This window comes from Vipera berus (genome assembly GCF_964194415.1).
Source record: "Vipera berus genome assembly, chromosome: 4".
Classification (NCBI taxonomy): domain Eukaryota; kingdom Metazoa; phylum Chordata; class Lepidosauria; order Squamata; family Viperidae; genus Vipera; species Vipera berus.
This window is the reverse complement of record NC_138206.1, coordinates 25,544,795-25,558,967: the sequence shown is the minus strand read 5'-3', so window position 1 is coordinate 25,558,967 and position 14,173 is coordinate 25,544,795. Positions and strand designations below refer to the sequence as shown.

General features: G+C 33.5%; 1 protein-coding gene across 1 annotated transcript in view; it reads right to left on the bottom strand.

Moving 5' to 3' along the window:
* Positions 1–291: 291 nt before the first annotated feature.
* Positions 292–14,173, bottom strand: part of PDS5B (PDS5 cohesin associated factor B) — a 97,117-nt gene continuing 83,235 nt past the window's right edge. Inside the window, exons 23-35 of the mRNA XM_081326784.1 lie at positions 13,969–14,105; positions 12,611–12,734; positions 12,252–12,456; positions 10,809–10,923; positions 10,507–10,639; positions 9,918–10,037; positions 9,389–9,451; positions 7,351–7,496; positions 4,811–4,910; positions 4,039–4,508; positions 3,860–3,961; positions 3,514–3,652; positions 292–2,866 (exon numbers count right to left, since the gene is read on the bottom strand). Of these exons, the coding sequence (XP_081182910.1) occupies positions 2,831–2,866; positions 3,514–3,652; positions 3,860–3,961; positions 4,039–4,508; positions 4,811–4,910; positions 7,351–7,496; positions 9,389–9,451; positions 9,918–10,037; positions 10,507–10,639; positions 10,809–10,923; positions 12,252–12,456; positions 12,611–12,734; positions 13,969–14,105 (1,890 nt within the window). The 3' untranslated portion in view covers positions 292–2,830. The remainder of the gene's footprint in view (positions 2,867–3,513; positions 3,653–3,859; positions 3,962–4,038; positions 4,509–4,810; positions 4,911–7,350; positions 7,497–9,388; positions 9,452–9,917; positions 10,038–10,506; positions 10,640–10,808; positions 10,924–12,251; positions 12,457–12,610; positions 12,735–13,968; positions 14,106–14,173) is intronic.

Genomic DNA, 14,173 nt, shown 5'->3' with positions numbered 1-14,173 from the left:
TTCAAACTGATGACAAATATGCTGTTCATCACAGGCATAACTTTAGGAAGATCTAATAGTAAGAAAATGTTTGCACTACCAAACATTGTATTTAAACAAACTATGATGGTTTTCGTCTGAGCATCTTCCAGTCTTCTCACTAAAGTACTTTTTTTTAAATTTCCTTACAAAAAGAGCATTAGAATCTAAACACTTGTCAAACATATTCATATCTTTTGAAACTGATGCAAAGAAAAATATTAGAAAAACAAGCTAACTTTATAAATTAAGCCACTCAAAGAAAACAGCCAATTTAAAAATAAAGTAATTTATATGTACAAATATGAAGGCTGCAGTTTGCAGCAAGATAACTTACTGTAATATTATAAGAATTTCATGCTTGAATTTAACAGTGAGCTCAAGTTTTGTTTAATGTAATACATACCAAAAAATGAACATAATGAAGAATACTGACTGAATCTTAGCATCCAGTCTCTTTATGTATTATTTTACTTCATTTACTGTATTAAAATTCCAAAGTGTTAGTACATAACATATGCATTATATTTGAGAATAAAACCTAAAAAGTTTAACATATCCCATCTGCACCTATTTTCCTAAGTACACATTATATTCCAAGAAATAAACATTTCAAATGTCAAATTATATATTTAATTTACATTAACATCTTATGATTAACTGATTTCAGCAATATTAAGGAAATGTGATCAAACTATGTTCATGCAAATAAATCTTCAAAAGTGAACAGTTTTTAATGTTTCATACTTCATATAAAATGGTTTAGATATACTCTGCAAAATTATGTCAGTGAAATGTTATCAGTGAAGATAATATCATACATTATGTTTTTATTTTGTAGATATAAAAACTCTAATTTGCACTGCTAAATTCTATGAACCACTGAGGTTACATTGTGTGGGCAATTTTCTAGGCTTCAGAACCACCTCTCGCTAATATTTTTTTGACTGTTGTTACCCAAAATTATGGGCATAAAAATACAATATAGGTCAAGAACAATAATTACTAGCTAAAAGAGCTACTAGAAAAGCACTTAAGTAGAACAGCTTGATAAACACAAACTGTTTGCCTTTGTCTATTGCTGTGGCTTAAAAAAAATCAATACAAATTATAATAAAAAAGCTTAGAAAAAAGTTGGTTTTCCTCTAAAAAATATACTTGCAAACATGTTTTCAAATCATGGTATCTTTTCATCTTTTCCCAGGATATATATATTCCCTTGGAATTATAACATAGATGTCTTTGTTAATTTATGACAATGCTCCATTATTTCATGAGATACAACATTAATAAGTTAAACTTGAATTCCTCACATACACTGCTACTGAACAGGAGGAAAACAGCATAGGAAACCATAAAATGTGCATGGCTAACCATCAATAGTAACCTATACATTTTGGTTCAAACACAGTTTGGAAAACTGCATACATGACAATGTCTTAAAATAGATTCTCCTCTATTTTCTGTAATTCTACCAAAGAAACAAAGTTCAATCACTTCAATGTAAAACATATACTGAAATGTCATACAAATTTTTGAATACCCTGACTGAAATATTTTGCAACTGATCATTCAAATGCAAACACATTTCTTATTATTTCAATCTTCCAACTGTCCATGCTTAGACCCAAGCACACAAACATAAAAATATTGGCTAACCCAAAAAAGGTACAATGGACTCTTGGCAAAAGTTTTTCTCATGAGGCAATGTAGCATCTTCTAGATAAGAATTTAAAAATTACATTGCAATTCCATTACATTTCTTTCGCAAACATGCAACTTACTGTGATATATAAAACACTTGGCTCTGAAGAAAAAACAGCTTTATAAAGACAGACTGCATCAATAAAATTTTCTGATTTACATGGTAATAAAACCTGTATTTTCACTAAAGCTCAGATATTAGGTCTCATATTATAACATAATAATTTGACGAACATAATGTTCAGGAGGGAATATACACATTGACATACTAGACTATTAAAAATTCAGTTACAGAATTTTATTGATACAGCAGATTAACAAAAAACTAATAAGGGAAAATATGAGGATCAGCTTTCGTTACATTATTTAATAACACATTTTAAAAATTAAAATAGTAAATTCTTTTAAATGCTCAATGCCACAAGAATTCCAGAGAAATCTGTTATCAATACTGAGGTGCATTAAAAGACTATTCTTTCACACATCTGCAGTTGGATATACTGTTTTATCCCACATTGTTTAAAAGCAATTTGGCACCTCCAAAGACAGACAACTGCCAAAGGTAAACACTGAATTAGATACTTAAAGAGAATGTATTTTCTTTTATTTTCTAACAAATAGTGTCAGAGCAGGTGTCACTATTTTGTCAAAGTGATTTTTTCACAGTTAAATGCCAAGAAAAATAAGAATACAGACACTGACAAATATTGCTTGATACCCATTCTTACTTTTTTTTGTCTTTTTTTCCAAATCAATAGCTCTACCAAACAGTCTGGTAGTGTTGTGTAAAGCCATGATAAAAGCTATACAAGCACTTTAAAGTCAGAAATATTTTTTTAAAAAAAGGATTATTTACAGACAGGTTTTTTTTAGTTCTTTTGTCTATATAGCCAGCATACGTTACATTTCACAAAACCCCATAGTTAATGATATAAACATATGTGTGGATTATGCTCATGACCTAGGAGCTTCAAAAAGCAGGGGCAGGAAATAAAGAGAGATTTAATTTCTTCAGCAATCCCATTGTGAGTATCAACAATTCTCTTCAGCCTAAAAGTTTGCAAATGATAAGAGTGACATCATTTAAAAATGGCAGGAACATGACTCTTCATCGCCTCTCCCTTTTAGATGTTCTCCGACGAACCTGAGAAAGCCAAAAATCAAGAATTAGAAGCCTCAAGTATGGTTTTCTGCGTTCATAAGTTCCACAAACACGACATTGGGTGCAACATCAAGAATTTAAAAATCTGCATAGTGTTGATATTTATCTAGCTGTTTTGCTCTGCTTTCAGTGGAAAATGCATTTCAATCGGCATTAATTGATTCATCAAGGAAATGCATCCATTAACTGGAACATCATTTAGATGAAGCATTCCATATGACCAGACAAAAAGGATTAGGCAGAAAAGCTTGCCCCACTAATTGCTAAGTTTAATTGCATTTAGATGCACAGTTGAATTCAATCAGCTTAAGCACAGTCTAGTATATGATGATCGTACTGATGGTTTAAAAATAATTTTCCATTTTCTCTGTATCTGGATAAAGGCTAAGATTTAAAATAAGCACAAGTAATGCATACTTCCCCTCCCCCACACACAACACACACATTTTGTTGTATTACATGAAATGGAATTGCCTATTTCTTCCCAAATGAAAATTGTCTCACTTTTAAAACAGGGAACTGATAATTCTGCTTCACTATATTTAGTAATGTCAAAGAACAAACTTTAAGTTTCAACAGTATGAAATGCATAGCCATTCAAATGAATCTATGTCCATAAGCATATTTACTCTGATTGAGGACACTTCTTCTTCCTCCATTGTTACTTCTTGAGAAATATCGTGAACGGGAGAACTACTTTGAAATATGTCCATCTCTTCGCTAGATTCATTTTCTTTGCTTGCTGTTTGTTTTGATCGTCCAGCTCCTCTAAAATAGCCACAAACCAAGGGATCACTAAAAACATTTCTTAAGTTTAAGCAATGAAGAAAGATTTGGGGAAAGGATTAGACTATCTTAACATCTAAGCAATATTATTTTTTGTGAATCTTATTGTACTCACAGGATCTTCTAAGCTATGGAACATTTTTTAAATTAATTTAATGAACCCCTTGTTAGATTGATATCACATCATACCCTTTCTTCTGCTGAGTAGGTGGAACTTTTGGTGGTCTTCCTCGTCTTTTTTGTGGTGTAGACTGGTTGGACTCAGCTGTACTTATTTCTGATGATTCAGATCTGTTTTGGAAAGATATGCAACTGTCACCTTGTCAATTTAAATTTAAAAACAGCAGACAACTGCACAAAGGACTTACCTTTGTTGTGATTTTTTGGGTGCTTTATACTGTCGACCTTTTGACTTCTGTTCTATGCTGTCTATTTGCCTTTCTTCCTCCTCCTCCTCCTCCTCCTCTTCTTCCTCCTCTTCTTCCTCCTCCTCCATAGGTTTAACTGGTGCAGCTTTTTTTCTCCCTCTTTTAGATGTTTTTACTGTTGATTCTTCTTTTTGTATGCTTCCTGTAGCTGCCTTTGGAGGTCGCCCTCTTCTTCCCTTCTTTGGTGGGCTGTTTTGTTCATCTTCACTTTCTAAGATACTCTCTTTTAGCCTCTTTTCCTCTGGCCACTGGGGTTCCTCAGACTCTGAAATAACTGCGGCTCTTTTTCTGCCTCGCTGACTACTTCTAAGCTTTGATTCTTGTCCTAATTTGCTCAGGTCATCCATAACCAACTTTTCTTCAGGATCTGTAATCGTTTTCTTTCTACTTCTGGGCTTTTCCAGCTCTGACTGAGGAAGAAAGAGAACACTACTTCATCCATCAAATATGTCTAGATCTTACATAAGAAAATACAAACTCATTCTACAAATAAGCTGAAACCCTCCATATTTCTATACTCAAGAATTGTATTTTTCCTCTATGACATAACAATATAAAAACTGACCAGAACGGCAGAATACGTTTTTAAGGCATCTTCCTAAACCTTGCTTTCAGATGAATACTCAACAGGCACATCTCTGATTGCTCACATTTTTAATTATTTTTTTAAAAGTGTTACAATTAATTGAAAAGCAATGCTATTAATTCTTACAATTTCAGAATCATCTCTTTTATCATTCTTCTTTCCTGGCAGAGATGACGTCATTGTATAGTCTTCATTTTCACTGTGGTCTAGTTCAGTGCTATCAAGCCTATTATAATTAAAATATGCAAAATTATTAAAATATATAATTTATAGCTGCTTGTATTTTGAAAATTGACAAAAGCTTCAGGGTAAAATACAAAGCAAAAAATGAAATAATACAATTATATTTTCATCTATATAAATTCTGCCTCAAAAATATCCCTATCATCATGAAAAGAAACAGGGCTGCCAAGGTCAGTGCAGTTACTTTATGTATTCTTACACTGTATTTTCACTGATAAACTATTGTCATTGTGGAGTGCTTTTTGCAGCTTGGTTGATTGCGTGTAGACATTTCATTACCTGAAAGGGAGCGAAATGATGGGAGGAAACCCCACGCTCACTAGCACTGATGTTACTTAGGAGGATAATAAAATGTCTGCAAGCAAACAACCAAGTTCAGAGAGCAAAAGGACTCCACAATTCAACTGAGCTACAAATATTCTCTCCTGTTAGAACTATACTGTTATTATTAAAATGGTAGTCACTCATCTATAAAAAATAAGGAAATGTGAGATAGTTTGGTGTAGTGGTTAAGGCATCAGACTAGAAACCAAGAGGCCATGAATTCCAACCCTGCCTTTGGCACAAAGCTAGCTGAGTGATCTTGGTCTAGTCACTTTGTCTCAGCCCTAGGAAGGAGGCAATGGCAAACCATCTTTCAAAGCCCTTCTCAAGAAAACTACAGGGCCTTGTCCAGGCAGTCTCTGAGAATTGGACACAACCGAACAGAAGAAAAGGAAAATGATCACCTTTTACAACCTTCTGACAAGCAACATCAATGGGAAAGCCAGATTCAGTTACTAACTTAACAGCTGCAGTGATTCACTTAACAACTGTGGCAAGAAAGATTGTAAAATGGGGCAAAATTCACTTAGCAAATGTCTCACTTAGCAACAGAATTTTGAGGCTCAGTTGTAGTCATAAGTCATGGACTACCTGTATTTTATTTCAGCATCAGCTTACAGTAAACTACTGCTATAGAGCCAGGCTGGTGTAATTGTTACGATACCAGCCTAGAAAATGGGAAACTGAATTCTAGTTCCACTTTAGGCCCAAAGCCAGATGGGTGATTTTGGGCCCGTCACTCTGTCTCAACCCTAGAAAGGAGGCAATGGCAAACCATTTCCAAAATCTTGCCAAGAAAATTGCAATGACTTGTCCAGGAAGTCACCAGGAGTCAACAACTTCATATTATAGAATATCTTACTACTACATCTCAAAACAGAATAATTATACTTTGTTCCTGAACTGTTCTTAGTCTCTTTTAAACATCACAGGAATATTGGATTATCATGTGAATCAATGTGATTTTACAACTTTTTTGTTGTACTGGTTAAGCAAATGCCGCAGTTGTAGAATGAACCAATGGTTCACTATGGTGCAATTCTGCTGAAAACTAGAAGTGTTGCTTTCTGTCAAAAATTGTTGTAAAATACAGTAACGTCACAGCAGGACACTGTTAATGGCTATAAATGCAACCTGGATGCTAAGTGCCCAAAGTGTGGTCATGTGACTGGCGAATGAGGTCTGACCGTCAGAACTTTGAATCCAGGTCACAAGTCCCCTTTTTCAGGCCAGTTCAAATTTCAAATGGTTACTAAGCAACCATTCGTAACTCAAGGACTATCTGTAAATGAACAACAAACTATTACCTTATGGTATTTAATTAACTAAATGCCAGCCAAATATTGTTAAATGTTGTATTCTTCTACCCAGCAGATTTGGGGCTCAGAAATGTTGTTGCTGTTTCATATAAATTCTGCTATTTCTTTCTTGATTTAAACAAAGTTTTTATACTGTTGCAGTTCATATCCTGGTTAGCTAAAAAAAACAAGCCTGCAATCATAATTTAGCAGTTTTAGAGCTAAAAAAATTTCCATTCAAAAGAAAGGCAGAAGAGGAAAAAGTATACAAACCCATTTTGTAATTAACAAAATATGTAATTAGTAAGATGCAATCCAAATCAATTTAAGCTAGTCAAAATACAAAACTATTTTCTATCAATTAATACAGCATTTTCTCCTTCAAAGAACTGTTTTTCATTTAGCAGGTTAATCTGGGGAAAAACAGTTTTCAAGGCAACCTATTAAAGCTTATGGAGAAATAGCTATCTGAATCCATGTAAAAATACAATAATACTATCATTAAAACAAGCTAACTATTCATGCTTATAATTCTTCAACATGGTTTTCTCAGTGTGAACTAAAGGATATCTGTTACATTAATTCATTCATTTTATTTATTGAACAAATGTTGAAATGAAAATCATGTAAGAAACAAACACAGAATTATATAAAAACAACATTCTATCATACTGCAAAGTATACAAATTACAGGATGGTGTGTAGGGAAAAAGACAATTACGGTAACCACTTGTACTATTTCAGATATCATTTTTATTTCTTGTTTATCTAAAAGCTATTAGTGACCTTTGTATTACTTGCCTTCCTTTGATTCTTCCAGGTGAGCTTGGGTTTGAATTGCTACTAGCATTGCTTACAGTTTCCATCCGAGAAGATTTAGATTGAGATTGCTTGCCTGCTGATGAAAGGGGCTTATTAACTGCCCCAAGAACATTGGCTGCTTTGGGCTGTAAAAGATAACCCAAAATAGTTATCCATTTAATCTATATATTCTATATTATGAGTATATTTTCTGAAATAAAGACAAAGCCTCAAAATCTAAGTTTGCAAACTCTTCAGAATATCTTAACATAATTTGAAAAAAGTTTTCAATTACAGTTAGTCAATAGCCTATAAATTAACGTTGGTCAACAAAAGATGAAATAGGGTTCTTCAATTAAATCAAATGTTATGTTAGAGTAATTACCTCCTTAAAATTCATTTTTATATTTAAAATTATACTGTGTATGTCACATTTCTAGCTATAAAATTATGAATGTATCAATTTTTTTGTAGTTAAGAATGCTTAAGCAAGATATTCCCTTAAAATGCTGATTAGAATGGCTTATTTCTAAGATGACAGCGCCTGGATCGGCTGCGGCTCCATTGGCTCTCAAAGATGAAAATTTTTTGGGAGGGATATAAGAGATATAGGCCACATGATCGGGAAGGTTTTAATGTGTTTGAGCAACGTGGGGGGACTAAGGTAACATACAACCAACAATCTTTGCTGGTATGGCGAGTTTTTAGCTGTTTTGGAACTGATGGTGAGACCGTTAAAAGTTGTTTGAGCTGTTTGAAATTGTTCTTCCAGCAGCAAGATCTGACTGCTGGCACAGCGACGGATTCTATTGCAAATCAGGCTGTTTCCAAAGGAGGCAGAGGAGGAGAGATCCCGGGTCTTATGGAGCAAAGGAACTGGATGAGGCTCTCGGCAGGCCCAGAGGAAAAGAGATAGGCATTTGGAGGAGTTGGAAGCAGCGGCAGAATGCTCCAGGGGCGAAAAGGAGAGAGGCCCCTTTAAGGAAAAGGTGGAAGAGACTGGATCAGAAAAAGGAAAGGAAGAGAGGTTGTTGTGCAGGTATACAAGCTAATTTGAGCGCTAATTTGTTCGCTCCCTAGAGATTAAAATGGACGTTCTGAAACTTGAGCTGGCCACAAACAAAGAGTGTATATCGGAGGTGGTAACTCTTTGAGAGCTGTATGCAACGGAATTTCATTTTGAGGTATGCTGATTGGTGTACATTCAAAGTGACAATAAAGTTGTTGTTGCTTTTGTTTCAGAACTCAAATTACATGTAATCCATGGAGCAAACGAGTAGTCAAGAACTCCAAGTGTTTCCACATTATTTAAATGTACTTATGTGCATCAACATATACATGTACAGTGTTAGAAGATCAGCAGTCCAGCAAGACACTACTGAATTTAAGCAGTATATATATATATATATATATATATATATATATATATATATATATATATATATATATATATATATATATATATATATATATATATATATATATATATTCCTGCAATATACAGTACTTTACTGTTAAGAGGCTTTCTTGAAGATCTGGCTAATTTCCTAAACATGTGTTTGATATTTAATAATGCCTTGTAGTTTAATTCCTGTCAATATACCCATATACCATGTATGAAACCAGCTTCAGTTCCACTAGATCTTTACTACGTGGAATAGTGCAAATGATCAATCCTGGAGTATACTAATCAGAATATTAATGGAGTATCCAAAATTCTGTCCTCGCTATTTCTTGAAAATCAATCAACCTGCTCTTAGGCTCCATCACTTAACGTTCTCAATTCTTCTATTATTTGAAGACTTTCCAGCACCTAAAGATTGATGGTCTTGCTTTGTTAAACCATGCCATGTAATCTCTGCAATGCAGTATATGTGGAACTGCCTTTGAGATAGTAGCTAAATTAGTAAATGGGAATTAACATAAAACATCAACAATCCACATTCTAATAGATAATTCCAAAGCAACTTTTTATTTTAAGAATTTTATTTTGGTTAGAATTATTCTGTACAGGTTCTAAAAATATACAAATGCCCACCTTTCCTGGAGTGAAAAATGATTTCATTTCTGGAGGCAGATAGTTTTTGGTATTACTGAAATTCTGCAAGTAAAGGAAAAATGTAGGTAAGATCCCAGTCTTAAAGATTAAACAAATTGCATAATTGATACTCTGCTGCATAACTGACTATAAAACTAGTATGAAATTATGCACAATTTGGTGTATAAGTTTGGTGCAAAAAGGAAACAGGACACCATTATCTCTAGTTCTCCTTCAGGCATAAAAGCCAGTTAGGTGATTTTGGGCTAGTAACTCTTTTTCAGCCCAACCCATCTTGTAGGATCTCTGTTGCAGAGAATATAGGAAGTTTTAGCACTGGCTATATATGCTGTTTTGAGTTGACTCCGAAGAAAAGTGGGATAAAAATAAAATAAACCACACAATACATTTCATATTGAATTCATAATCCTTTGGGTTACCTGGCTATATTTTGCATAATATTTACTTAAAACACAGTTTTTAACACATAATTCCAATGAAATTTCTAAGAAAAAAAAAAACACATTACTTTGTCAGGTTGAGTGAAATATCGAGCAGGTAATACAGGGTCTTTGGGAGATTCCAAACTATATGTTGTGCTCTTTGACATTATGATGTTCATTGCTATGTCACATACTGTATAAAGTTTCTGAAAGAGAAAGTGTGATTTTGTATCATGTCAGAAAACACTACTAATAAAAAGACCTGGAAAAAGCAAAAGGAATCTACCCTATGTTTGTATAAAAATTCTACAGTAATACCAAATAAAATAAACATCAATTTCCTATTTTAGAAGTATGTTATACTATACCAAATAAAAATGCTTTACAGTTGTTTGGAGAATTAAAGTATATATAAACAGTATACAATTACACAGCAACTTAGACAATTTCTACTAGTTATCATAGAATAGAATATAACACCTTTCATAGGAACTATCACAGACGTATTATACTAAATTCTGTTTTATATCTTGTATTCTTGGAGAGGACAGATTATGCAGAAGCCCAAATTTTTGAAAGCAAGAGAACTGATTATTTATATGCAACCAATTTCATTGACCTAGATAAAAATTAACTATTTCTATAAAGACATCAGCAATACTCAATACAACTTACTTCATTCATTTTTGTGTCTTCAGGTCCTTGAGCATCTTTAGTCTGTTTAATATTCTCTACCATTTTTCTGATAAATGCATGACTATTATTTTCATTTTTAGCCATTAATATTTCCAGTATGAACCACAGACATCTGATGAAACATAAAATATAGTTGTCAAATAACCAGTTGATTTTTCTGGAGAATAAATTAGGTACTGAATCTTGAAGAAACATTATCATAGTTGTGCTGATTTTTTAATAAAAATATAGATCAGTATGTTAATATACATTGACATATTTCATTTTAAATACATTCTTACTCTTTAATATCTTTTAATTGTTCAATGTCTTGGATTTTGACATAATCAGGATCATGTGCCAGAAGATGGATAGTATATGGAACAACATACTCTGGTAGAAGTGACAAAAGTTTCTCTGAAAGTGTAAATTGAAGAAAAAATTGTAACACTTGGATGTATCATTATAATAGTAATCAAAGAAATGAAATGTTTACATTAAATATATATTAGATTATAAATTATCTTCAACTGCATAAAATAAAGAGACAGTCATTTAAAGTTCAAGAAAAAATAGTCTGATGGATATATAGTTTCAATGCACAATCAACATGTACTGAAATTTACATGTTTTAATTTAAATAATTTCTTGGTTTGAAATTTTATGCCATGAATTTTCTAGAAGGATGGTTGTATTTATTTAAGCCACTCAATTGCAATCAACTGAATCTGATGAAAACAGCTTGAAAACAAGCTACAGAAAATAAAATTGTAATGTATCACACACCAAGATTCTATGAATTTGTCTTAGGCAAATCTGCAATGTATTTTTTTAAATGTGACTAGGCTTACAACATGCTCAGGCATTAAGAGAAGCAAGCCTTAGAGCAGGGTAGAAAGCATGCTCACATTACTAAACAAGCATATTTGACCTCAGAACTGCTTAATATCAAATATATTGTTTTTACAGTTACTGAATAGTAGAAGAAAACCATTTTAAGTAAAACTATAGATAGGAGACAGGAGAGGTTTGCCCTGGTTGTGGGAAGTTGCATTAAGAAATGAAATGGTGGAGCAGACATGCATATATGCTGTAAAAAGGCATAGAATGCACAGTCATGATGAGAACTAAATTTAAAATAATGCAATTCATGTTTATTCATAAAATGTATTTTTCCTAAATCAAGGCATGCAGCATAATTTTAATGTAAAAACAAAATATTTAAATAAGAAATCAGTTATAGTTACAGCACCAAAACAAGAACAAAGATCAAATAGCAGCAAGATCACAATAAACAAAAAACTAGATAGAATATTCAGTTATTTGGCGCTGCTTGCTATCTGATATCACACAATAGCTTTGATCATTTTTCATAAAAGCAGAATCATAATCCAGGTGCTTCTCACCGATAAGGGTGCTTTATGCATCTTACAAGATAATGGGATGCAGAAAAGAACAAATGCTACTACTAATACTAGGAATGCTCATGGAAGAGAAGACTGCTATCATAAACCTAAAGAAAGCTTAGCTTTAAAAATAATAATCAGCAGTGTGAATTGGGTTTAAAAGCAAATCAAGACTCAATGCAATCAGTATAATCTTGCTATTTCATAACCACATTCTTCCACTTCAGAAAAGCTTTTAAGGCAAACTGTATTGGTACAGAAAATGAATTTAAATACCATGAGGACATGGTGTTAATGTTGCACTTTCAATTATTCTGCTAGTGTTCCAAGATTTCTTACCACTAACCGCTGCGTGCTGCTTCAGATATTCTCTTCTCACATTTATGTTTTTTACTAGGCACTGTCTGGCATGAGCTCTTCTCTCCTTTACTGGGTCTTTTGCACACAATGCGCAAATAGCCATATATTCCAGTGGTAACCTGAGTCTTGATAGACCTTTATGAACTTTCTGAGCAAATGCTTGTCTAACTTGGTAACACTCATCCTAAAAAGAAGAAAAGAAATTTTATATAATAATGACTCTTCAATATATGTTTAGGAAATATAAAGCCAAACTGTTTGCCACAGAAATTTGAAATGTATATATAATAAGCATATAGAGCTAATGCTAATTAACACCATTCCTTCAATTTTCTTACATTGATGGCTAATGCACAAAGTTGGTACTGTTCTAATGTGATGATTTCATGATAACAAGGTTCCTGTGCCAATTTGACAATAGCACTAGCAGCAGCTAGCCTTAGACGAGACATATCAGGTTTGCTGAAAAATAAATAGAAAATATGGACTAGTTAGTATATGGATAATTTATTGAAGGCATTTTGGCTTATTTTTTTGTTGCCATCACAAAGTATACTGAAGATAGTGATCATTTCTATCTTTGAGCATACATAATATTTAAGATGGTAATGAGTTTAGAAGATATCTCATCTTGTTTAACTGAAATATAAACAATGGTTTTGCCTATCTATCTTCTCTGCATTTACTAAGATGAATCAAAAAGTTTCCCATCAATCACAATATCTAGTTTCATCTCCTTTAAAATAAATTGCTTTTGAGGTTATGATGGCAATTAAGACTAGAATTTCCATTGTTAAGCAATATGATTGTAAAGTGTGACATCATGTGATTGCATCACTTAGCAACAGCAATCCCAGCAGTCATCGTAACCTGCCATTGTAACCTCATAATCACACAGGTAGTTAAGTGAGGAACTAATGCGACCACCACATGGGAAGAAGTGAGAATCTCAGCCAAGCAGGCCAATGTGAAAGAGCTGTAGGTAGGCAGGCAGGTGCCATGGGGCAGGTTCTATGGAATGCAGGCAAGTGGGTGCCATAGGTGGGCAGGCACAAAAATGCATGAGTGGGTATGTGCTATGGAAAGGGGATAGATGCTCCAGGCTAATGCTACAGATCATGGGTGGGTACTATGAGCGCACAGTATAGAGCACAGGGGGTGCCATGGATGAGCACTATGGAGCATGAGCAAGCCGGCAAAAAAGTGATGGGAGTGGGAATGATTTGCAATCCCTGCCAGCTTTCCCATTGACTTTTGTTTGTGGGAAGATGGCAGGGTAAGTTGCAAATAGTGATCATATGATGGGATGTTGCAATTGTCATAACAGTGAGCTAGATGCCACATGCCCAAATTGCAATCTTATGGCCTTGGGAAGACTGCGACAGCCATAACTTTAAGGACTGGTCATAAGTCACTCTCATTCAGCACTATTGTAATTGAACAATCTCTGGTCATAATCCAAGGACTACTTGTGCTTACATATTAAAGCTACCACATTCTGTGGGAAATATTCTCATTTTCCTCCTTTATTTACTACTATTTCTAAAACAGCAAGACTTTCTGTTGAAACTGGAAGCTAGAGCTACTAGATTCGTCAATATAAGGCAGAGTATTCTGCTCAGAATGGCTCAGAAATATATTTTCATTTCCTGTATTATTTGAAAAAATGTTTGTAATATTGCTTTAAAAGTATTACCTAATTTTCCCCTGTTCAGTTAGATCTCCATCACTGTGCAAGATTGTTGTTAACAGTCTTAATGTAGATGTTCCTGATTTACTGTGGTTATTCTTCATGCCTAGTAACCATCGAACCATCATTTTAATTGCCTGAATCTGAAATAAATGTTAACAAATAATCAAGCCAAAATTTATCACACTTAGTAGATCATTATAACATCTCA